Source organism: Gymnodraco acuticeps, unplaced genomic scaffold (assembly GCF_902827175.1).
Source record: "Gymnodraco acuticeps unplaced genomic scaffold, fGymAcu1.1, whole genome shotgun sequence".
In the NCBI taxonomy this organism is placed as follows: Eukaryota; Metazoa; Chordata; class Actinopteri; order Perciformes; family Bathydraconidae; genus Gymnodraco; species Gymnodraco acuticeps.
The window spans coordinates 361,255-386,681 of NW_022990736.1; the positions used below are offsets into that span (position 1 = coordinate 361,255).

The 25,427-nt window shown below is 41.6% G+C and overlaps 1 protein-coding gene across 4 annotated transcripts in view; it reads right to left on the reverse strand.

Annotated features, from left to right (window-relative positions):
* Window positions 1-25,427, reverse strand: part of nrxn3a (neurexin 3a) — a 244,143-nt gene that overhangs the window by 203,582 nt on the left and 15,134 nt on the right. For all 4 annotated transcript variants that reach the window (XM_034231879.1, XM_034231876.1, XM_034231878.1 and 1 more), the window contains 3 exons: window positions 21,069-21,089; window positions 20,240-20,266; window positions 19,317-19,328 (listed from right to left, as the gene is read on the reverse strand). In XM_034231879.1, coding sequence (XP_034087770.1) covers window positions 19,317-19,328; window positions 20,240-20,266; window positions 21,069-21,089 — 60 coding nt within the window. The remainder of the gene's footprint in view (window positions 1-19,316; window positions 19,329-20,239; window positions 20,267-21,068; window positions 21,090-25,427) is intronic.

Genomic DNA, 25,427 nt, shown 5'->3' on the forward strand with positions numbered 1-25,427 from the left:
AATACGTTTGCGCTGTGGACCAACACTATACATTGACGGGGTAGCAATAAAGATAACACTATCAAACAGTTCACAACATAACAGAAATAATATCGATTGCAGCGTCCCTATAGCAACCACCTTGGTAACAATGAACATGTTGTATGTACACAATTTCCTGAAGTACTCTTCGTAATAACTAGCAAACTAAAGATCATGTCCATCCACTGCACACATAATCTGAAATAAAAACTCACATTTCTCGCATCAAATGACATCAAAACGCATTTTAATGGCCAAACTAACCTTAAAATAGGCATTTTACACCGAGAATAAAACGAAGGTCGGCCATGTTTTTTTTTTATGCGGAGAGAAATGTGAAGATCATGTGACATAGACACAGCCATTGGAAATGAATGGTGAAAAAAAACATAGGGATCCTACAATTTCAGAGGCGTTTTTGTAGAAATACTAAGTCCCAAGTTGTGGACCAACGTAGTTATTACACCTTTGGATGTGAGACTGGGTTGGGTTAGCAACACTATACACCTCTGTAGTGCAATCAAACCTGATTAGCTAATCATAATACTTGCATAATGTCGCCACAATTCATTATCCCTGAATTAGTTCCTTGTCGCTCCCAAGGAAACATTGATCCTTCTCTCCTCATGCACACATTGCATACATACAAAAACCCAAAGCTACACACAACATGTGTAAACTACTAACCGGAGGATTTTTTTAAACAAATGGTGCATTGGAGCTGATATACTGATGTGGATAAAGGAATTTTGGAAAACGGAGTATTATTAGAATGTTGCCACAGCCTTAACTTTGCTAGCCAAAGCTGCAACTCTCAGTGAACGTGACACACAGATCTAATCACTGTTTTAGATAGAAAACGAGGGTTTACTTATGGTAACCCTGGTTATATAAGCACATGCTCCGCCCTCTACTGGACTCTATGGGTACTACCCCTTGGTCATTCATCCACTGAGACTTCTATAGATGTAGCCGGCCCCGGGGCGGGCCTACCTGAATGCGCGCGCATCCCACCGTATAAAAGGAGGCCTCGCCTCCTGACTGTCATACTGCACTTCTCTTCAGCAAGCAGCATAGGACAGACAGGGCCCCGAGTAGAGGGCTCCGCCTGTGCTTATATAACAAAGGTCACCATACGTAACCCCTCGTTATATCTCTCACAGGCTCCGCCCTCTACTGGACTCTATGGGTACAGTGGGCGGAGCCTCGATGTATACACGCACTGTCGTACAACAACACCGTTCCACCTCACTGTCCCTGACCGGCTTTCTGGTTAGCAGCCGCTGCACCTCACTCACCTCTACCTCGGTTGTAACCGTGGAGAGGTCCGGGCTGCAGCTGACATAGCACTCTCTGAGGCACTTACCTCGCGAAGAGTATGCTCGGAAAACAGTGCTGAGGGCTCCCCCCCTCCGCCCATAGGCGGACGGAGAGAGTCCTCAGCCCCGTATGGGCTCACTGTGCACCACCTCTCCCGAGTCCCTAAGGAGCACGGGGAGAGCGCAAGTGCCCCATGTCCCCCACTCAGACACGCTTACCCGTGAAGAGTGTGTATGGACTATAATGTGGAGGACTCCCCCCTCCTGCCCTAAAGCAGGGGGAAAGAGTCATCCCGCCCCGTATGGGACCAGTGCGTGCCACGTCCCCCGGGACCGGGGCCCGGGAAAAACATAAGCGCATTATGCATGGGGAGGGGGTCAGATGCCCACTGACCCACAGCCCACCTCCCTCCTCACCAGTCCTGTGTTGCCCCAGCAAGCACAGACGATGAAAAGGAGCCAGACATGTCCAAGAGATAAAACTTTATGAAGGGGCCTGGCGTTGACCAAGACGCCGCCGTGCATATGTCCTCCACACTCACGCCGTTAAATAAGGCTGTTGACACAGCCACAGCCCGTGTAGAGTGTGCACGGACCCCCGTGGGGAAGGCTCTCCCCGCCTGTCCGTAGGCATGTGAGATACACTCATAGAGCCATCCTGCCAGGCGCTTCTTGGACAGAGCTTTACCGGCCACGCCGCCCCTAAAGCACACAAACAGCTGTTCAGTGCGTCTAAGGGCAACCGTGCGCTCTACATAACATGCTAGCGCACGCACCGGGCAGAGGAGGTGTAATTTAGCTTCCCGGGCCCCACTATGGAGTGGAGGATTAAAGCCCCCGAACTGAATAGCCCTCGACCTGAACGCACTCCTTAGGCTCTTGGGCACAAAGGAGGGGTTCGGTCTGAGTGTCGCCCCGCTACGGTCACCCCGGATCAACAAGCAACTTGGGTGCACCGATAGAGCGGTTAACTCAGACACTCTCTTGGCTGACGTTAAGGCAAGTAGAAATGCTGTCTTCCACGACAGTGCTTTTACAGGGAGGAGAGCTCCAGAGGCTCAAATGGTTCTGTGACCAGAGCCTCGAGCACCAGCGGTAGGTCCCACTGCGGGGCGGAGGCGTGCACTACTGGGTGCAGCCTCCTGACCCCCCATACATTAGTGGCTAACTAAAAGCTGACCTGCCGCCAAATCCCTCATGGCAGGACGAGATGGCTGCTGCATACACTTTCACTGTGGAATGAGCAAGCCCCCTGTCCACCAGTAACTGTAAGTAAGACAAAATAGAGCCCAACTCACAAGATAGGGGCTCTATTTTCCGCTCCTCACACCATCGCTGGAATCCCAGCCACTTTGGCCTGTAACAGGCTGTGGTGGATCCCGCTCTAGCTGCCTGGATAGACTGAATAACGCTGTCAGACAATCCACCCTGTCTCAGCCTGTCCCTCTCAGGAGCCAAGCCTGGAGAGGTTGGCCGAGAGAGGGTAACGCCCCGATTGCACCTGCCTCTTGAGACATCAACCCCAGAACTGGGGATCCGCCCAGGGCTGGCCCACCTTCATCTGTGTCATCTCTGAGTACCACGTAGCCCCGATGCGATCCGGCGCTACTAGGATGACTGCCAGACGTTCCCGCCTCACTCTCCCCAGGAGAGGGAGAATGAGACGCAGCGGTGGAAAGGCGTAGAGCAGCTTTCTTGACCATGGCTTGTGTGCGAACGCGTCCACCCCCAAGGGCGGATCGTCTCTCAGAGCCATGGAGAACCACAGGGCACAGTGGCTGTTGCGCTGGCTGGCGAACAGATCCACTTCTGCTCTCCCGAACTGGGCCCAGTTCTGCTTCACCACCTCCGGGTGAAGTGTCCACTCGCCTGGCAGGCCGCCCCTCAACATGAAGTCGGCCCCCCCTGTTCTCCAGTCCCTGGATGTGGAGGGCTCTCAGAGATAACACCACCTCTGAAGCCCATAACCACAGTTTCTCCGCCGTGGTCAACAAAGCGGCAGAGTGGACTCCGCCCTGCCTGTTGATATATGCCACTGTGGTGCTGTTGTCGCTCCTGACCAGTACATGTCTCCCCCAAATTAAGAGTTTGAAATGCTGGAGGACCAACACTACTGCCACAGCAACGGCACAGCAACCTCCTAGAGCCACAGCTCTAGGAGGCTCTAGGAGGTTGCTGTGCCGTGTCTCTGTTAGAGACCAGCGCCCACCTATAGCTCTCTTCAGGCAGGTCCCTCTCCATCCTGTTCTGGACGCTTCAATGAACACTGTGATGTAAGAGGCCACCCATCCCAGTGGAGACCCCCTCCAGAGGCGATCCAGACCCCCTCTTCCGGCGAGACGTAATGCTCCTGGAAATGTTCCAGCCACTGAGCCGCGGGATCAGGCGGCAGGCGTTGCAGGCCGGAAGCGGGCCCAGGTTGGCCGCCGCGTGGTCAGACCCCAGGCACTCGGCGCCTGCGATTAAGCCCAGGCACAAAGGGCAGGGTGGCTGCTCCAATAATGGTGAGTCCATGTTTATTTTCCTCTTTCGTCTAGCTTTTCTCTCAGTTGTTCCTTGCTTGCTGAAGAGAAAAGGATGACAGTCAGGAGGCGAGGCCTCCTTTTATACAGTGGGATGCGCGCGCATATTCAGGTAGGCCTGCCCCGGGGCCGGCTACGTCTATAGAAGTCTCAGTGGATGAATGCTTGCATGATATGGTCAAGGGGTAGTACCCATAGAATCCAGTAGAGGGAGGAGCCTGTGAGAGATATAACCAAAGCTTTCAACAAGTTCCTCTCAACTTTTTCTGGGATAGCCGAAAATCAAACTGTGTGTGGGGGCTATTAGAGAGCAGAGTGTGTTGAAATGACCTGAATGCACTGCAATTATATGAGTTTCTATGCGTTTGTGTGTACCCAGATGGCACCACATTGGATTCAAAGAGAAAGGAATAAGTGACAAATTACTTTTAGGGGATTCTACCACAAAGACCATTCAAGTGTTACACGCAGCATGATAGAAGGTACATCTATAGTTTGATTAAAATGGCGCGTAATATGCAATTGAGCGCTTATTCTATTTTTATTGACCAAACATCAGCATTCACCCCTTAACACACACATTAATCATGAGCATTAAAATAAATTCACATGCATACACAGACAAATGTAGGGATACATTTTACTAACACAATCTTCTTATAAGTGATTATTTAATCTACCTCCTGATCCCAAATATTACACAACGTTCCTTACAGTGAACTAACTGAAATCACATCAACATATATTTAAGTAGCTTCGGAAGCAACAGCTTCAGTTAAATTAATGGATTCTATCCAAGAAAAGAAGAAAAAGAGGGCATAAGAGAACAGGAAAGAACACATTAAGAGTGTGTGTTGTCAGTGCTGCTCTCAGTCTGGTCTGGGTCTGTTGTTTTGGTGAGCACTGCTGAGTGTTGGCAGAGGAGCTGGCAGCACGGCACAGTATGGAGCTGCAGGAACAGCTCGGCTGTAAGCGGCGGCCAAAAATGGTTTTGGTCTGAATCACATGACAAGGTGTTAGTGTGCTTTAATATATATTACATCCCCTCTGTTTTTAGATCTTCGCATGGTTTATTGATACCATGAACTAAGTACAGAAAATAGCATATGTATCTCTTGACATTGATTTATGAATGGAAACATTCATAAATCAATGAACATCCGTAAAGAATACATGACTGAACTATGGTCCCACTACATGTTACACTCATGAGTCAGCGGGGTCCTCCCATGATAGTCAGTCGGGGGTGAAGTTCAACTTTTATTAAAATGAACTGTCTGTTGGATGTTGATTTAGCCATATATACTAATTTCACATGATCGTGCTTTATTGTGAAAATCCACTTCCTGTTTCGTCACCTGTTCACTCCCTCGCCTAAAGACAGTACTACATTAACCAATGGCCACTGTAGCCTGACCTTTGACGTCATGTCACACATTAATAAATATATGTATATACAGTTGCAAGAAAAGTATGTGAACCCTTTGGATTCTCCACACATAGCGTTGTGTGTTCCTTCCAAACAACTCAACTTTGGTTTCATCTGTCCACAGAATATGTTGCCAGTAGTGCTGTGGAACACCCAGGTGCTCTTTTGCAAACTTCAAACGTGCAGCAATGTTTTTTCTGGACAGCAGTGGCTTCCTCCGTGGTGTCCTCCGTGGTGTCCTCCGTGGTGTCCTCCCATGAACTCCATTCTTGTTCAGTGTTTTACGTATCGTAGATTCGTCACCAGAGATGTTAGCATGTGCCAGAGATTTCTTTAAGTCTCTAGCTGACACTCTAGGATTCTTCTTCACCTCATTGAGCATTATGCGCTGTGCTCTTGCAGTCATCTTTACAGGACGGCCACTCCTAGGGAGAGTAGCAACAGTGCTGAACTTTCTGCATTAATAGACACTTTGTCTTACCGTGGACTGATGAACATCAAGGCTTTTAGAGATACTTTTGTAACCCTTTCCAGCTTTATGCAAGTCAACAATTCTTAATCGTAGGTCTTCTGAGAGCTCTTTTGTGTGAGGCATGGTTCACATCTGGCAATGCTTCTTAAGAATAGCAAATTCAAAAGTGGTGTATTTTTTATAGGGCAGGGCAGCTTTAACCAACACCTCCAATCTCGTCTCATTGATTGGACTCCAGGTTGGCTGACTCCTGACTCCAATTAGCTCTTGAAGAAGTCTTTAGCCTAGGGGTTCACATACTTGTTCCACCCTGCACTGTGAATGTTTACATGGTGTGTTCAATAAAAACATGAAAACATATAAGTGTTTGTGTGGTATTAGTTTAAGCAGACTGTGTTTGTCTATTGTTGTGACTTAGATGAAGATCAGAACACATTTTATGACCAACTTATGCAGAAATCCAGTTCATTCCAAAGGGTTCACATACTTTTTCTTGCAACTGTATATACACATTTATTTAATAGATTATATACATAATTGTATACATAATATACACAATTAATTGTATAGACACCCTAAGTGGTTTAGATTAACTGTGTACATTTACTCCAGTACTGTACTTAAGTACAATTTTGTACCACTACAATTCAACGGTAAATAGTACTCCACTACATGTATTTAATCCCTTTAGTTACTTTACAGATGTGGATTAATTATGTGAAATATAATCAAATGTTAAATCAGACTTTAGTTACACCTGGAGTAAATTCACAAGCTACCCTGCAGTAAGTTCATCATTCAAACTAGCTGCACCTTCACCAGCTTTGAGAACACTTTCATGATAAATAATTATAAAACATATCATATATATTATTCTGAAATGGACCAATCTGCACAATGACTACTTTTACTTTTGGTACTTTAAGGATTTTTTTATGCAAATACTTTTGTACTTTTCTTGAGTAACTTTTTGAATGCAGGACTTTTACTTGTAACAGAGTAATCCTAAACTGGAGATCGGATCGATCAGGCTAAACTAACCTGTAGCTGCTCCGTCCAAACTCACAACAACGTCATACAGACAGAAATAAAGCAGCAACTGTATTCGCCACGACATAGACAGTCTGTGGTTTGTACGTTAGCCGGTAATTACCGCTTTTTTAGCTGGTAACATTTATAAAAAAACGGTAAATTCAAAACCTGCCGGTCAAAATGTCCGGTAATAATTAGGGATGCTGATCGATTGCCGCTGATCATTATCGGCTGATATTCACTCTTAATAGTTTGATCGGTGCTCTCTATAAAGGCCGATCAGGAGAGCTGGATCTGATCGATATGGACATAAACGCGAGCGAAGTATAACCGGACACGAGAGAAATCAGAGATCAGATCAGCTGCTGAGTCTGACCGAGACACGCAGCTCTGCATAATCACCTCTGCATGATCACCTCGCTAAACAGTGGAGCAGTTTAGCGAGGTGCATGAGAAACTGACGGGCTGTCAGGAGAGAGGGAGGGAGAGAGGAAAAGAGAGGATCTGTTTCTCCCTTGTTATTATTCAAAGTTAATGTAAACTTTTGAATAATGTACTTAATCTACTATACAGATGTAGCACGTCATTTCAGACGCCTACCCGTGCGGGTCCGTGATCGGCACGGGGTGCAGTGGCGTTTTCTCCCGGAGGCCAAGGGAAGCCAGGCTTCCCCTGTTTTTTCGGATTGTAGTTATAATTTAAATAAATAAATACAAACACTTTGTTTTGTTTCGATAATTCTCCTTTGCTGTGTGTTGCTGCCGGCCCGGCTCTCCCCCATTCTCATTGAGTATTTTACAAAGAGTGAAACAAACAGCGCCCCTCTAGATGTTATGGTGAAACAGTAGATTGCACTCCCTGTTGCGAGAGGAGGCCAGCCGAATCTAGCTTCCCTTGGTGAAAAAAAATGGAGGGATTGACCAATCAGATGAGGCCCACGTGATGCCCCTGCCAACCTGTGATTGGTCAGGGCCATGCCAAGGGAAGCTAGCCGCCTCTTGCTTCCCTTCAGAGGCGGCTGGCGGCTGGCGATTTGATTGGACACTGCCATCCAATCAAATCACATCAACATCAGTTTTAATACTGTAACTGTCATCACCGCCGTTAGAAATTATCAAGCAAATGAAGCATTATGGAGGGTGGAGATTTGGCGTACTTAATCAAACATAACTTTACTAAACTTCCGCTACAGCAGCAACTAAAAATTAAATCAGATGACAGGCAAATGCCCGCACTCGAGCTGTGTGTACGCAGAGGAAAAAGGGAGAGAATCGGACGTTCAATGAGGACAATTATGTCCGCACGGAGTGGCTAACTGGAAGCGCTAAACTTCAGCGTCTAATTTGCTGGCCATGTCTTCTTTTTGACAAGGATTCGTGCTCCCTGAACAATCCTTGGGCAACTTCAGGATTCATCGACCTTGCTAACCTGTCACGGGCAATTGAGAGGCACGGTAAATCCAAAAATCACATAGATTGTGTGATTGTCTGCATACATTAATAAGTAAAATGCTTAAATTAATAAGGAGAGAGTTTCAGCTGGAGAGTGCGTGCGGACCTGTCGGTTAGATAACAGGCGTGTGCAAGTCCTGCATCTGTGTGATACAAATGTGTGTAAAATGATACCGGGCGCTGTAATCACTCATCTGGTTACGTTATTGACCACCCCCCGACCCAAAAAATGGGCTTCCCCTACATTTTTCCCCACGCCACGCTACTGACGGGGTGGGCCCCTGCTGAAAAGGAAAACCCCCCGCAGGACTTGATACGCCCCCTTGATAAATAAATGTAATTATAATTAAACCAGCTACAATGGATCATGGATCCACCAGGGGGAGCCGTGAAAAGCTGCCACAGTGGAACTCATGTGAAATAAAAAAGAAACATCTGATAGATCTACAGTAGAGGTATCTGATATAGGCTACTGTAGCGGATATTTGTTAAGATCCTAACCCTAATCATTTACAAAACATCACCATGTTTTTATTTAACAAAATAATGTTGTTTAATCCACGTTGGCGTAAGTACAAAACCATTGGTTTGTTTTTTCGTCAGGAAATGCAGCCCGGCTCAAACAGTACAAACAATTTTCAATCATCATCCTCACGATCATTTAATGTATCATATGTTCGCCGAATTGACATGAAAGCACTAACAAATGTAGTTTAATCTACGTGAGTTTACAACTACAAAAATAATCGGTTTGTTTTTATATCACATCCGACTGGAGGAAATGCAGCACTACCGACTTTTAATCCTAATTAAATCATCATCTTCACGATCATCTATGTTTATGTTCGCCGAATTGACATGAAAGCACTGACAAATATGAATATACTGTAGTCAACTTCATTAAAACGTTATGAACGTGCCTAAACTCAGTAATTCACTAAAAATAGCTTTATATTTTAATGGAGCCTCGTCATCTCCCCACGGGCCAACAATAATATGTACAGTGTTAATAGTTTACTGTATTATTAGTGTTTAATATTACTGCTATAACAATCACACATTGAGTTCATTGTGCAATTCGTTGTGCAATGTTAAAATCAGACCGTTTTTTTTTTTTTAAACAGTCTGAATGAAACGGCAGCTGTGTGTTTACACACCTAATGGCCCATCAGCCACAGCTCTCTCCCTCTCCCCCTGATATGTGTGGGCTGGACCTGTATAGTTTAATTTACAGGAAAGGAGTGAGCAGAGGGTCGAGTTGTCCATTCTTGTTCTGTTTTCTGTGACTATCTTCCTCCCCATGCTGAACACCCTCTCAGACTTTCAGTTGCGTGCACTACTAAAAAGACGCGTTACCATGGAAACCAAACAATGGTGTAGCTGTATTGAAGTCCGAGTGGAAACAGTAACATTTGGAGCTTTATGTTAGAATCAAAATTGTGTAAAATAAGAGGATTAGATGACTTACTTACGAACATGTTGTTTTGACTTAGGCAATTTGAAACCTGATTTAGGCCTTATTACTTCTGGAGTAAGTGACTTAGGCAAAACAGTGCACTTATCTTTCAAAGAAGACCTTTGACCGGCACTTTTCAAATTTTGTGCGGAAGATTTCAACTTTAACGGACATGTTAACCGGCGAAAAAAAATCTCACTGAAACTCTGCCGCACTCTGCTCGTTCCTTTGGAAGAGGCGGAGAGGTGGGTGTTTGTCATCTGCTGGTGGACTACTGGAGAGAATTACAGTGAGGGAGGGATTGCATTGAATTACAGCAGCAGGAGCAAACGCTTGCCTCGGGGAGGGAGAAAAAGAGCCACAGCGGAGAATAAACAGAAGGGCAACCATGGCAACCATGGCAACCATGACAACCATGTGCGGGAAGTCTTCTTCACTGCTTTTGTGGCAGACTACAGCGCCACTTACAGGCCTGGCATATGTACTCCAGCGCTTTCGGGCGGCAATGGCCGGCCGTGGCCCAACCCCCCATTCCCCTGATAGGTGGAGAGTTGCCCATATAGGCGGAGCTCCTCGTTCCTGATGTCAGAGAATTTTCAAATCTGGATCAGTCTGTATCAGATCCGTTGCAGCCCCGTTTTTAGAGATTTGGGTATGGAGGAAAAGAGAGAGGGTTGTGTTTTCTGCCACTTGGTGAGTTCCCTGACACACCGGGGACACATATTCATGTATAAAAGACGTACAAGAGTGCATTTAGCATGATAGGTCCCCTTTCATTTATCTGTTAGTTTTTCTTTCTTCTTGAAGCAGCCATTTTGTAAAGCTTGTCAAATTGCCTAAGTCACAAGACAATGTGACTTAAGCAATTATCTTTTTTAAATATATGGCCTAAGTCACACTCTTGACATAGGCCATTATACTATCAGGGTAGGAACAGCACTATCCTTTCAATAACAGGGCTCAACGCTAACTTTTTTAAGTGGTTGCCAAGCTGGCAACCAGGCATCAGCTTTTGGTTGCCAAAACTGAAAATACGGTTGCCATTTTTAGACACCTTATATTTTAAATAATTAAGATACTATACAGTTATACATCAACTTAATAATGATAATGGGAAACAAAAGAATGTTCAAATGCTTTACAATAAGTAATTAACGCAATTATTTGAAACTTAAGTGGTAGGAAACGTGTCCACCCTCAATTGCTGGTATACAAAATACCAGTAGTGCAGCTGTTGTCCTGTTCTTCACAGAACAACTCACAAATGAATTGAGCAAGTCACTAGTTTCTTGGTCATCCGTTGTCTCCCTTTCAAATTTGGGTTTTCTTGACCTCTGTGCTGACCCCCACCATAGATCCACTGGCCCTTCAGCATTGAAGTCTTGGATTGGCCGGACTAATACATTTCTAATGTTAAATAAATGAAAACCATTCACAGTTAAGAATTAGATATTAACTATTAATGCTGTAAATGAACTTTTATAAGTCTAACTATATGTAACATATGTTAGCTTTTTATAGAAGTGATTATATTTGTATGCCAATATTTTCCTGTGGTAAAGTTTCGTTTTGCACTTTTATTTTGGTAGTAAAAAGATCGGGACTCTTATTTTGAAGGAACTTTTACCGGAAGTGAATGCACAATGGAGCAGAATGTTTCGCCTCCCAAGACTTTACACATTTCGTCTTTGCTTTTCTTTCGGGTTCATCTTGCGCTTTATCAGTTGAATCACTTTGAACATTCGTTTGAGATGTTGACGGGTTGGCCGAACTTTTTACCGCACAGTCAAACAACTTAATTTGCGTCGCCATTTTTTTAACACACGGCGCACCGCGCACACGAGTAAACGTGCATCGCTTTCTGGCTCCGTAATCGCACCAATGCACGTGCAACTTAAGTATCAGGTTCCGACTGGTCACAACAATAATTAAATATCATCATTTATCTATTTTGGGGTGCACATTTTGCTGTTTGCTGTCCTTATTTCTTTATGTTAAAAACTGGTTTCCACTGATGGCAACCAAAGGCCAAGAAGTGGTTGACATTTTTTCTGAATGGTTGCCAATGGCAACCGTTGCTGTCGAGCCCTGAATAAGGATGTAGTCAATTTTACCAGAGGTGGCCAGCATCAAGAAGAGATGATTTAGGCAATAAAAAAAAAATGTTATCCAAAATATGATGTTGAAGTGTTTTCTGAAAGGCTGTAGCATTTTCTGAAAGGCTGTTGTATTTTCTGAAAGGCTGTAGCATTTTCTGAAAGGCTGTTGTGTTTTCTGAAAGGCTGTAGCGTTTTCTGAAAGGCTGTTGTGTTTTCTGAAATGCTGTAGTGTTTTCTGAAAGGCTGTAGCGTTTTCTGAAATGCTGTGGTGTTTTCTGAAACGCTGTAGCGTTTTCTGAAATGCTGTGGTGTTTTCTGAAATGCTGAGGTGTTTTCTGAAAGGCTGTTGTGTTTTCTGAAAGGCTGTTGTGTTTTCTGAAAGGCTGTAGCGTTTTCTGAAAGGCTGTTGTGTTTTCTGAAAGGCTGTAGCGTTTTCTGAAAGGCTGTTGTGTTTTCTGAAAGGCTGTAGGGTTTTCTGAAAGGCTGTTGTGTTTTCTGAAAGGCTGTAGCGTTTTCTGAAAGGCTGTTGTGTTTTCTGAAATGCTGTAGTGTTTTCTGAAAGGCTGTAGCGTTTTCTGAAATGCTGTGGTGTTTTCTGAAAGGCTGTAGTGTTTTCTGAAATGCTGTAGCGTTTTCTGAAATGATGTAGTGTTTTCTGAAATGCTGTAGTGTTTTCTGAAAGGCTGTTGTGTTTTTCTGAAATGCTGTAGTGTTTTCTGAAAGGCTGTAGCGTTTTCTGAAATGCTGTTGTGTTTTCTGAAATGCTGTTGTGTTTTCTGAAATGCTGTTGTGTTTTCTGAAAGGCTGTAGTGTTTTCTGAAATGCTGCAGCGTTTTCTGAAAGGCTGTTGTGTTTTCTGAAATGCTGTAGCGTTTTCTGAAATGCTGTAGTGTTTTCTGAAATGCTGTAGTGTTTTCTGAAAGGCTGTAGCGTTTTCTGAAATGCTGTGGTGTTTTCTGAAAGGCTGTTGTGTTTTCTGAAATGCTGTAGCGGTTTTCTGAAAGGCTGTAGTGTTTCTGAAAGGCTGTAGTGTTTTCTGAAATGCTGTGGTGTTTTCTGAAATGCTGTTGTGTTTTCTGAAATGCTGTAGTGTTTTCTGAAATGCTGTTTTGTTTTCTGAAATGCTGTAGTGTTTTCTGAAAGGATGTTGTGTTTTCTGAAATGCTGTTGTGTTTTCTGAAATGCTGTGGTGTTTTCTGAAATGCTGCAGCGTTTTCTGAAAATGTTGTTGTGTTTTCTGAAATGCTGTGGTGTTTTCTGAAATGCTGTGGTGTTTTCTGAAATGCTGCAGCGTTTTCTGAAATGTTGTTGTGTTTTCTGAAATGCTGTGGTGTTTCTGAAATGCTGTAGTGTTTTCTGAAATGCTGCAGCGTTTTCTGAAATGCTGTAGTGTTTTTCTGAAATGCTGTGGTGTTTTCTGAAATGCTGTGTGTTTCTGAATTTTCTGAAATGCTGTAGTGTTTTCTGAATGCTGTCGTGTTTTCTGAAATGCTGTAGTGTTTTCTGAAATGCTGTTGTGTTTTCTGAAATGCTGTAGTGTTTTCTGAAATGCTGTTGTGTTTTCTGAAATGCTGTAGTGTTTTCTGAAAGGCTGTGGTGTTTTCTGATATGCTGTGGTGTTTTCTGAAATGCTGTTGTGTTTTCTGAAATGCTGTAGTGTTTTCTGAAATGCTGTAGTGTTTTCTGAAATGCTGTAGTGTTTTCTGAATGCTGTAGTGTTTTCTGAAAGGCTGTGGTGTTTTCTGAAATGCTGTTTGTGTTTTCTGAAATGCTGTTGTGTTTCTGAAATGCTGTTGTGTTTTCTGAAATGCTGTAGTGTTTTCTGAAATGCTGTTGTGTTTTCTGAAATGCTGTAGTGTTTTCTGAAATGCTGTTGTGTTTTCTGAAATGCTGTTGTGTTTTCTGAATGCTGTAGTGTTTCTGAAATGCTGTGGTGTTTTCTGAAATTGCTGTAGTGTTTTCTGAAATGCTGTAGTGTTTTCTGAAATGCTGTTGTGTTTTCTGAAATGCTGTTGTGTTTTCTGAAATGCTGTGGCGTTTTCTGAAATGCTGTAGTGTTTTCTGAAATGCTGTAGTGTTTTTCTGAAATGCTGTGGTGTTTTCTGAAATGCTGCCGCGTTTTCTGAAATGCTGCAGCGTTTTCTGAATGCTGCAGTGTTTTCTGAAATGTTGCAGTGTTTTCTGAAATGCTGCAGCGTTTTCTGAAATGTTGTTGTGTTTTCTGAAATGCTGTTGTGTTTTCTGAAATGTTGTTGTGTTTTCTGAAATGCTGCAGCGTTTTCTGAAATGCTGTAGTGTTTTTCTGAAATAATGTTGTGTTTTCTGAAATGTCGTTGTGTTTCTGAAATGCTGTAGTGTTTTCTGAAATGCTGCAGTGTTTTCTGAAATGCTGCAGTGTTTTCTGAAATGCTGCATTGTTTTCTGAAATGCTGTGGTGTTTTCTGAAATGCTGTAGTGTTTTCTGAAATGCTGTGGTGTTTTCTGAAATGCTGTTGTGTTTTCTGAAATGCTGTTGTGTTTTCTGAATGCTGTTGTGTTTTCTGAAATGCTGTTGTGTTTTCTGAAATGCTGTTGTGTTTTCTGAAATGCTGTAGTGTTTTCTGAAATGCTGTTGTGTTTTCTGAAAGGCTGTTGTGTTTTCTGAAATGCTGTTGTGTTTTCTGAAAGGCTGTTGTGTTTTCTGAAAGGCTGTGGTGTTTTCTGAAATGCTGTAGTGTTTTCTGAAATGCTGTTGTGTTTTCTGAAAGGCTGTTGTGTTTTCTGAAATGCTGTTGTGTTTTCTGAAATGCTGTTTTGTTTTCTGAAATGCTGTAGTGTTTTCTGAAAGGCTGTTGTGTTTTCTGAAATGCTGTTGTGTTTTCTGAAATGCTGTTGTGTTTTCTGAAATGCTGTGGTGTTTTCTGAAATGCTGCAGCGTTTTCTGAAATGTTGTTGTGTTTTTCTGAAATGCTGTGGTGTTTTCTGAAATGCTGTGGTGTTTTCTGAAATGTTGTTGTGTTTTCTGAAATGCTGTGGTGTTTTCTGAAATGCTGTAGTGTTTTCTGAAATGCTGTAGTGTTTTCTGAAAGGCTGTAGCGTTTTCTGAAATGCTGTGGTGTTTTCTGAAAGGCTGTAGTGTTTTCTGAAATGCTGTAGCGTTTTCTGAAATGATGTAGTGTTTTCTGAAATGCTGTAGTGTTTTCTGAAAGGCTGTAGCGTTTTCTGAAATGCTGTGGTGTTTTCTGAAAGGCTGTTGTGTTTTCTGAAATGCTGTAGCGTTTTCTGAAAGGCTGTAGTGTTTTCTGAAAGGCTGTAGTGTTTTCTGAAATGCTGTGGTGTTTTCTGAAATGCTGTTGTGTTTTCTGAAATGCTGTAGTGTTTTCTGAAATGCTGTTTTGTTTTCTGAAATGCTGTAGTGTTTTCTGAAAGGATGTTGTGTTTTCTGAAATGCTGTTGTGTTTTCTGAAATGCTGTGGTGTTTTCTGAAATGCTGCAGCGTTTTCTGAAATGTTGTTGTGTTTTCTGAAATGCTGTGGTGTTTTCTGAAATGCTGTGGTGTTTTCTGAAATGCTGCAGCGTTTTCTGAAATGTTGTTGTGTTTTCTGAAATGCTGTGGTGTTTTCTGAAATGCTGTAGTGTTTTCTGAAATGCTGCAGCGTTTTCTGAAATGCTGTAGTGTTTTCTGAAATGCTGTTGTGTTTTTCTGAAATGCTGTAGTGTTTTCTGAAATGCTGTGGTGTTTTCTGAAATGCTGTTGTGTTTTCTGAAATGCTGTAGTGTTTTCTGAAATGCTGTCGTGTTTTCTGAAATGCTGTAGTGTTTTCTGAAAGGCTGTTGTGTTTTCTGAAATGCTGTAGTGTTTTCTGAAATGCTGTTGTGTTTTCTGAAATGCTGTAGTGTTTTCTGAAAGGCTGTGGTGTTTTCTGATATGCTGTGGTGTTTTCTGAAATGCTGTTGTGTTTTCTGAAATGCTGTAGTGTTTTCTGAAATGCTGTAGTGTTTTCTGAAATGCTGTAGTGTTTTCTGAAATGCTGTAGTGTTTTCTGAAAGGCTGTGGTGTTTTCTGAAATGCTGTTGTGTTTTCTGAAATGCTGTTGTGTTTTCTGAAATGCTGTTGTGTTTTCTGAAATGCTGTAGTGTTTTCTGAAATGCTGTTGTGTTTTCTGAAATGCTGTAGTGTTTTCTGAAATGCTGTTGTGTTTTCTGAAATGCTGTTGTGTTTTCTGAAATGCTGTAGTGTTTTCTGAAATGCTGTGGTGTTTTCTGAAATGCTGTAGTGTTTTCTGAAATGCTGTAGTGTTTTCTGAAATGCTGTTGTGTTTTCTGAAATGCTGTTGTGTTTTCTGAAATGCTGTGGTGTTTTCTGAAATGCTGTAGTGTTTTCTGAAATGCTGTAGTGTTTTCTGAAATGCTGTGGTGTTTTCTGAAATGCTGCAGCGTTTTCTGAAATGCTGCAGCGTTTTCTGAAATGCTGCAGTGTTTTCTGAAATGCTGCAGTGTTTTCTGAAATGCTGCAGCGTTTTCTGAAATGTTGTTGTGTTTTCTGAAATGCTGTTGTGTTTTCTGAAATGTTGTTGTGTTTTCTGAAATGCTGCAGCGTTTTCTGAAATGCTGTAGTGTTTTCTGAAATAATGTTGTGTTTTCTGAAATGTCGTTGTGTTTTCTGAAATGCTGTAGTGTTTTCTGAAATGCTGCAGTGTTTTCTGAAATGCTGCAGTGTTTTCTGAAATGCTGCAGTGTTTTCTGAAATGCTGTGGTGTTTTCTGAAATGCTGTAGTGTTTTCTGAAATGCTGTGGTGTTTTCTGAAATGCTGTTGTGTTTTCTGAAATGCTGTTGTGTTTTCTGAAATGCTGTTGTGTTTTCTGAAATGCTGTTGTGTTTTCTGAAATGCTGTTGTGTTTTCTGAAATGCTGTAGTGTTTTCTGAAATGCTGTTGTGTTTTCTGAAAGGCTGTTGTGTTTTCTGAAATGCTGTTGTGTTTTCTGAAAGGCTGTTGTGTTTTCTGAAAGGCTGTGGTGTTTTCTGAAATGCTGTAGTGTTTTCTGAAATGCTGTTGTGTTTTCTGAAAGGCTGTTGTGTTTTCTGAAATGCTGTTTTGTTTTCTGAAATGCTGTAGTGTTTTCTGAAAGGCTGTTGTGTTTTCTGAAATGCTGTTGTGTTTTCTGAAATGCTGTTGTGTTTTCTGAAATGCTGTGGTGTTTTCTGAAATGCTGCAGCGTTTTCTGAAATGTTGTTGTGTTTTTCTGAAATGCTGTGGTGTTTTCTGAAATGCTGTGGTGTTTTCTGAAATGTTGTTGTGTTTTCTGAAATGCTGTGGTGTTTTCTGAAATGCTGTAGTGTTTTCTGAAATGCTGCAGCGTTTTCTGAAATGCTGTAGTGTTTTCTGAAATGCTGTTGTGTTTTTCTGAAATGCTGTAGTGTTTTCTGAAATGCTGTGGTGTTTTCTGAAATGCTGTTGTGTTTTCTGAAATGCTGTAGTGTTTTCTGAAATGCTGTCGTGTTTTCTGAAATGCTGTAGTGTTTTCTGAAAGGCTGTTGTGTTTTCTGAAATGCTGTAGTGTTTTCTGAAATGCTGTTGTGTTTTCTGAAATGCTGTAGTGTTTTCTGAAAGGCTGTGGTGTTTTCTGATATGCTGTGGTGTTTTCTGAAATGCTGTTGTGTTTTCTGAAATGCTGTAGTGTTTTCTGAAATGCTGTAGTGTTTTCTGAAATGCTGTAGTGTTTTCTGAAATGCTGTAGTGTTTTCTGAAAGGCTGTGGTGTTTTCTGAAATGCTGTTGTGTTTTCTGAAATGCTGTTGTGTTTTCAGAAATGCTGTTGTGTTTTCTGAAATGCTGTAGTGTTTTCTGAAATGCTGTTGTGTTTTCTGAAATGCTGTAGTGTTTTCTGAAATGCTGTTGTGTTTTCTGAAATGCTGTTGTGTTTTCTGAAATGCTGTTGTGTTTTCTGAAATGCTGTAGTGTTTTCTGAAATGCTGCAGTGTTTTCTGAAATGCTGCAGCGTTTTCTGAAATGTTGTTGTGTTTTCTGAAATGCTGTTGTGTTTTCTGAAATGTTGTTGTGTTTTCTGAAATGCTGCAGCGTTTTCTGAAATGCTGTAGTGTTTTCTGAAATGCTGTTGTGTTTTCTGAAATGTTGTTGTGTTTTCTGAAATGCTGTAGTGTTTTCTGAAATGCTGCAGTGTTTTCTGAAATGCTGTAGTGTTTTCTGAAATGCTGCAGTGTTTTCTGAAATGCTGTAGTGTTTTCTGAAATGCTGTAGTGTTTTCTGAAATGCTGTAGTGTTTTCTGAAATGCTGTAGTGTTTTCTCTGAAATGCTGTAGTGTTTTCTGAAATGCTGTAGGTGTTTTCTGAAATGCTGTAGTGTTTCTGAAATGCTGTGGTGTTTTCTGAATGCTGTAGTGTTTTCTGAAATGCTGTTGTGTTTCTGAAATGCTGTGGTGTTTCTGAAATGCTGTTGTGTTTTCTGAAATGCTGTTGTGTTTTCTGAAATGCTGTTGTGTTTTCTGAAATGCTGTTGTGTTTTCTGAAATGCTGGTTGTGTTTTCTGAAATGTTGTTGTGTTTTCTGAAATGCTGTTGGTTTTCTGAAATGCTGTTGTGTTTTCTGAAATGCTGTTGTGTTTTCTGAAATGCTGTTGTGTTTTCTGAAATGCTGTTGTGTTTTCTGAAATGCTGTTGTGTTTTCTGAAATGCTGTTGTGTTTTCTGAAATGCTGTTGTGTTTTCTGAAATGCTGTTGTGTTTTCTGAAATGCTGTTGTGTTTTCTGAAATGCTGTTGTGTTTTCTGAAAGGCTGTTGTGTTTTGAGAAATGCTGTGGTGTTTTCTGAAATGCTGTTGTGTTTTCTGAAATGCTGTTGTGTTTTCTGAAAGGCTGTTGTGTTTTGAGAAATGCTGTTGTGTTTTCTGAAATGCTGTTGTGTTTTCTGAAATGCTGTTGTGTTTTCTGAAAGGCTGTTGTGTTTTGAGAAATGCTGTGGTGTTTTCTGAAATGCTATAGCGTTTTGTGAAATGCTGTAGTGATTTGTGAAATGTTGTTTTGACTTGCACTTCAGGACCTTTGTTCATATATTTCAGAAAAAGTTAGTTCAAAAAGGTACGTGTCAATTATTTTTGGCAAAATAAACCCTGTACTGTCCTTGCATCAGCCAGCCAGTAGCAAGAATGAATAATACATGTTGTGTAAATGTCATCAATGAGTAGAACCCATGGTTTACTGAGGAAACGGTAAGAGAGCTTGTTCTTGTGAAAATGGATGTAAAGTATCTCACTGCACACACTGTACAGCGTCCTGACACATTTCCAAACCCACAGGCACAGTCAGAAAGCATAAAAGCCACACACTCTTTGTTCCATCTCCTTCAATTAAAGTTGGCTTAATTACTTGCCTAATCCAAGAGCCCTCGGTGAGAAACCATTACAGAGGAGACACTGAAGACAGCAAATAAACACATTACACAGCACTGCTCTCAAAAACTCACAGAGCAAGCGTCGCTTTTCATACAGGCGAAAAAGGAAAGATTTCGAAAAAGCTGTACCTTTGCTTTTAGCTAGAAGAGGAGGAGGAGGAGGAGAGAACAGAGGATCCACGGCGAGAGAGCCCAGGCAGGGAAGAAGAAGAGGAGATGTAAGTCCAAATACACCAAACGTTTCAATGTATATATTATTACATGTCATGAAGATAAATGCATGTACGACTGTAATGCAACTGACAGAATGTTTGAATGAAACAACAAGGCTGCCCTACGAAGGCCCCGAGCTCTACACAGAGTGTTAACATTTAACCATGTTAACGCTGAAGTAATATCATGTCTACTCTAGCTTGGGGAAAAAACGATATGGGCTGTTTATCAGTCAGTGATGCGTCAGAGCGTCAGTCTGGAGTTTTCATCGAATTATGAATTTGACAGTCGCTTCATAGAACATATTTTTCAAAGTAGAGGAACATTTCTTCAATTTCTTTTTTTAATATGAAAGAACATCACAGTTATGCATAGCAGAGTAAATGTGGATTATTACTTTTAATATGAAATCGCCATGAATTTAAAAAAAAAAATACTGGAGACCAATATGTAGCTTAATAGCTAGTTTTTTCTGTTGTCTCCTTTTGAGTACCGTATTTGAGTAAAGGTACTTTGTTACTCTCCAACACTGTCAGAGGAGGAAAAATGTTCCTCTTGCTGCACACCGCCGGAATGTTTTGGGATGATTAGTTTCAAATATTTGTACTTGTTGTGGAAAGTCTTTACCAGATTACACATGGATTGATGATCTTTTCACACAAGAGATAATCCTCCATACCTTCTTTTTATGAGGATAATATATTCATGGCTTTGTAGGGCAGTCAAGTTAAATATTAAAATCCCAATGTATGTAAACCATGCATTTTCACAATCCACACCCACACCAGAGCATCCAACTCGGCACTGCAAAAAAACAGAAGATGGAAGGAGAGGCATACCTTGTTCTGCCATCATATGTGCAAGGCCTTGAGAGGTGGAAAGAGGGACGAAGGGGGGAAGGGGGAGAAAGACAGAGAACACTTGAGAAAGAGCACACTAAGTTTCAATACTCTGTGGTATTGTGATGATACATGTTTTTCCCAGGAGGCAAAGCATGGCATCAGAACAGGTCACACAGAGCTTTCTTCAGTAGAAACACCAGCATGTTAGTACAAGTGATATTTAACCTCCTTTCTTCCTTGAGATCAATAACAGAGCTCACATTTTCTGACCTGCTGCAGGGATTTAAATCTGCAATACCTTATAAATCGATATATATATTGTAACGTAAATAAGTGGCCTAAGGTGGGCAAGCATCATTTAAAAAAGGGCAAAGGTAACAGACATACTGAAAAATCAAGATGTATAAAGCCACTAAACATTCTGTCAAGCTTCCCATGAGGAAAGGAAGCATGAGATCTTAGTCACCTTTACAATGAATACAGCAACAGTTGTTTCTCATCTGTTTTCTACTGTTTTCAGTTATGACTGGCACACTTTTAATGACATCACTTTGCTTCTTGTTCTACCCAATAGTAAGATAATGGCAAATAATTGCAGTATCATTTGTTACGTTAACAAATGTTTAGTTAATCGCCCTTCTTTCAGGCAATTGCTAATTTCAGAAAGCAAACTGCTCAGTGCGTTTTATACTGTATACCTGAAATGATTATTTGAATCTGGTAAGGTTGCCTCAAAGAGTAGAATCACTGGGTTTTATTGCATATATGAAATCTGCAGCTACACAAACAATTGTCATGTGTTTAACGTTTTTTCATGTAAACTCACCTGGCATATTGTTGTTGACCTCTGGAATACAGGGAGACAGAGAGAAGAAGCACACAAAGCCAGCATTAGAAACACTCTTATTACTTGCATGTTGATTATCATGCAAAATAAAATACACGTAATAGTCCATACAGAGGGCTGGCAGTGGGCACAGCCATGTGTATGTTATTCACAATGCAGAAGGTTTCAGCCATGAGCGTGAAAGCTTCAGCAGTCTGGAACTGCCATTTACTTCCATTGGGTGACATTCAGAGAGACTTATATTCATGTATTAAAACACTGAAGACACACACTTGAATTAGGCCTACATTTGATCATTTTGATCAGGTTCTGGTTATAAATGATAGACATAAAACAAAAAAGCAACAAAAGCCAAAACAATGTGTAAGGGACTGAAGAACAGAATAAAGTGCCTGAGTTCCTGTTCACAGTGGCTGACATGATGTCCAAAGTGATAGATCAAACACCATACTTATAATTGAGTTGTTGCAGCCAGCCCTAACACTAGATCCTGGATCCGCCTGGAAACAATGAATAACAGCAAAACTTTTTGAAATATGACTGACCATTTTTGAAGCTTTTATTTTAGAATAAAGTGGTTGTCAAGTCGACATTTTGATTAAGGTTGGGTGACAGATAAACAGTTTGATATCAACAAAATATCACCGCCTGAACGGTACTGCAGAAAAACACTCAGTCAAACAACATCAAGTGGGCTGTCTTGACAGGTCAATTCCCCCCCCCCCCTGAGAGGGCCGTCCATCTGCCAGTGTGCCCGCAGGACACATGTAAATTATGGTATCATTTTTGATCTATTTCCACTTTATTTTAAGTCAAGGACTGACTTATATTTAGGTCAGTAATCTACCCCTTTTTTAAATGTTAACACAATATAGAGAGGATAGGAATAAATACCACACCTGTTTGATAATATAATAGCAAATAACATGATTAATCATCTACACATAGTTATCTAATAATGTCATGCTGGAATTATTGGATAATTGAAAGGTTGATGTAAAAGAAAAATGATTGCTTATGACATAATTGAGCTCATGTACAATATGGGTACATGGGCTATGGTGGTTACAGTTAATATATAGGCCATCCCTATTGGCTAGACGTCCTGTAGGCAGGTCATGTAACCCTTTGTTCAAAAGTCAGGAACATATTCTGCAGAGGCAATAATGTTTCACTGGGGATACATTATTGAGCACAGTTGATATGAATACTACATTTAATTTGCCACTGGACTTGTAATGCCCTTTATTAATAATAAAGATGAATCTTGTGTGTGTGTGTGTGTGTGTGTGTGTGTGTGTGTGTGTGTGTGTGTGTGTGTGTGTGTGTGTGTGTGTGTGTGTGTGTGTGTGTGTGTGTGTGTGTGTGTGTGTGTGTGTGTGTGTGTGTGTGTCGAAAGACAGAGAGATAGAAACTTGCGAACATATACATATTTAATAATGTATCAATCAACACACTACTCAAACACTCATAGTTAGAACTGGCAGGATTCAGCTCGATACAATTACATCAGGGAGCTCACAACTATGTGTTTCTGTCCTGAACCAAACCAATCTATATCCTCCAGCTCCCCTTGAAAATTGATTCCCGAAAAGAAATCCAAGCAGACCATCATTCTTTGGGTTGACTCTCCTGCATTTAGAAAACTGTATGTATTCATCGTTGGACACATGATCTAAGTGAGAGTGTGACTCTCTTAATTCAATACCTAAAAGGTGGCGGAGGATAGCGAGGGATTACAGCTCAACGTGGATTACTTAAAGGGATGATTCATCATGTGTTGGACGAAGTGGGAGTGCAGTGATCAATGAACAATTTCTAAATATTCTCTCTTTCATTAGTGCTGGCTTAGCCGATTGTTTCCTGCACGTCATTAACATGGAAGGTAAATCAGCAAATGGAAGGTGTGTGTAGTACACACACAATCCCCTCAGGATAAAAGCCTTAGTCCATACGGGGCTGAGGGCTCTATTATAACTGTTTTTATCATCAATATTGTAACAACCATAATCTCCTCACTGACCGCTTCCACCAGCAGCCATGTTTCATGTATGAACACTAGGGAGCTCCGGGGGGCTCCTGAAGCCATCTGCTCTGTAGAGTCAAAGGCCTGGGACTGGACTGGTGACAGCATCACGACACTGACACTTGATAGACAGGGGAATACACATCCAGAGAGGTTGTGGAGGTAGTTTCTGTGTTAGTACCACTCTTCCTGAGCCTCTCATGGTGGTTCCAGTTCCTTCTTTCTGACCTTAGCTGGGAGAATTGCCGACATTTGGCTGTTGACCTGACACAACATAGTGGGTATTTGATAGGCTGACAGTATTTGTAGACTTTATTTATGTATTTATTTTTTGTTTTAGTTCAACATATCTGTCCACCACAATAAAAAAAGGTAAGTTGTTTATTGTTAAGTGACAAAGCACTCTAGTGGCCATGTGAATAAAGACGTTGTTCAGCAAGGGACAAAGAGTAAATAGTGACATGTTTTTATAGAAGCAGAAAGTCCTGGAGGATGGATTAACATCATCATCTTTCATCATGACAACCGCAAGGTAAACAGTGCAAAATGTCGTTAACATTATAAAGAACGTAACCTGCATGGCATTCATTTGATTTGCTGATGCAGTGTATTGCTTGATTATTTTACATTGTCCTTAAACTATTTGCATTCCAATACCTGAGAGGGCCCCGTTTGTTTTCATGCAGGGCCCAATGTGGACTGAACACAGCCTAATGTTTCCTCTTTGAGTAAGCATTTCAATTGAAGCATCTGCTGGAATTGCTGAGTTTGTTTAGAGGTGAATGAATTACTGAATGAAAGAGTGAAGGCAGTAGAGTTGTGGATGAGTGACTGATAGAAATGTGCTGTAAAGGTAATTCTATGTTTTACTTTGAGAGTCATTTGATGTACAGTATCTCCCATTCTATCAGGTTCAGGTTTTGTTTTAAGCCATGATTTGTTCTCTCCTTGTTAAAAACGGTAGAGCAAGGGTTCAAAATGAAGGCAATCCACCAATCTGTATCAGCCAGCCTCATTAAGTACATCATCTATCCCTTAACAATCAGCAAAGCAGATCCTCTCAGGGCTGCTGGAGTTCCGGGCTTCCACTCACCGATCAGTGCCTGGCAGGAGGCAGAGAGAGAGGAGAGCCTGACGTAAATCAACTCCGGGAACACATTCCTACGTGAGTGCTCTACATCAAGGTTGGGAACGGCAGCCTATCAACCTACAAGGGTCACCAACACGCCTGCATCACAGCGCCGAGGGGGGAGGAGTGTGTGTGGGAGATTTAGGTAGAAAACTTTGAGAGGAAGAGGAAGTCACATGTAGAACAGATCTTAATGTGGTGGAGGAAAACATTTTAATTACAAATGTTTATATTTAGAACAATCATGGTACACTGTCGAAAGATTAGCTGGGGACATTTTGCTCGGGATATTGGTGGTCCCGTGAGGATGATGCCTAATGATCTAGGGTCCTTGATTTTGGAGCACACATGTATTATTTTCTTTCGAGCGATACTTTATATATGTTAAGTCCCACTATTGGAAAGACTAAGGAAAGCTTAACCATTAGTGTGTCATCAGTTCTGTCCTGCACTTTGTTATTGTGGGGTGTACGCTACTCTCCTTTTAGACTTCAGGCCTTTCTGTGTGGATCGCCACTAATGTCATGAGCTCATGATATTTTCCTCTTTTATTAGCTGGCAGTGTTTTTTATAGGAAGTATCAGTATTTCCAGAAGCTCTCCGGATAAGAAGGAGAATATTGGTACTGCTTCCCCTTCCCAGCCGGTGCTGTAGAACACCAGGAGAACTCTCACTGCTGTGACAGTAGAGGGCGCAGCCAGAGAAGTCTAACAAAAGAACACAGCGTAATTCAAAAAGAGTGTTCTCTAACACACAAAGAAAAATAAGATGTGTGAGGTTGTACTCAATCACAAATATCTCGACCTGTGGAGCCCACCTTGTCAGTGAAAGGCCACTGAGGCAATCACCTGAGAAAAGCAAAGCATTTTCCACCAATAGAGAAGGAGAAAAACAAACCCCTTCACCCCCATCCTTCCCTATAATTCAAACACAGGCACTGATAGATAAAACAAATAAACAGTGTCCCCGGCCTTTGGCTGCGTGCCGGGGACTTGGCATCGGCCCAAATGAGATGTAAATTACATATTTGTGCCAGGTTAAAAAAGAAAGTCGAAGATGCTGGGAATAAATAGCTAAACAAATGTATTTAAACAAATGACCTCTGATCTGAGTTAATTAAATGGAAAAGACGACTCTCTCATCTAAATTGTATTGATTATCTGATAAGGAGTGAGGTAATTGT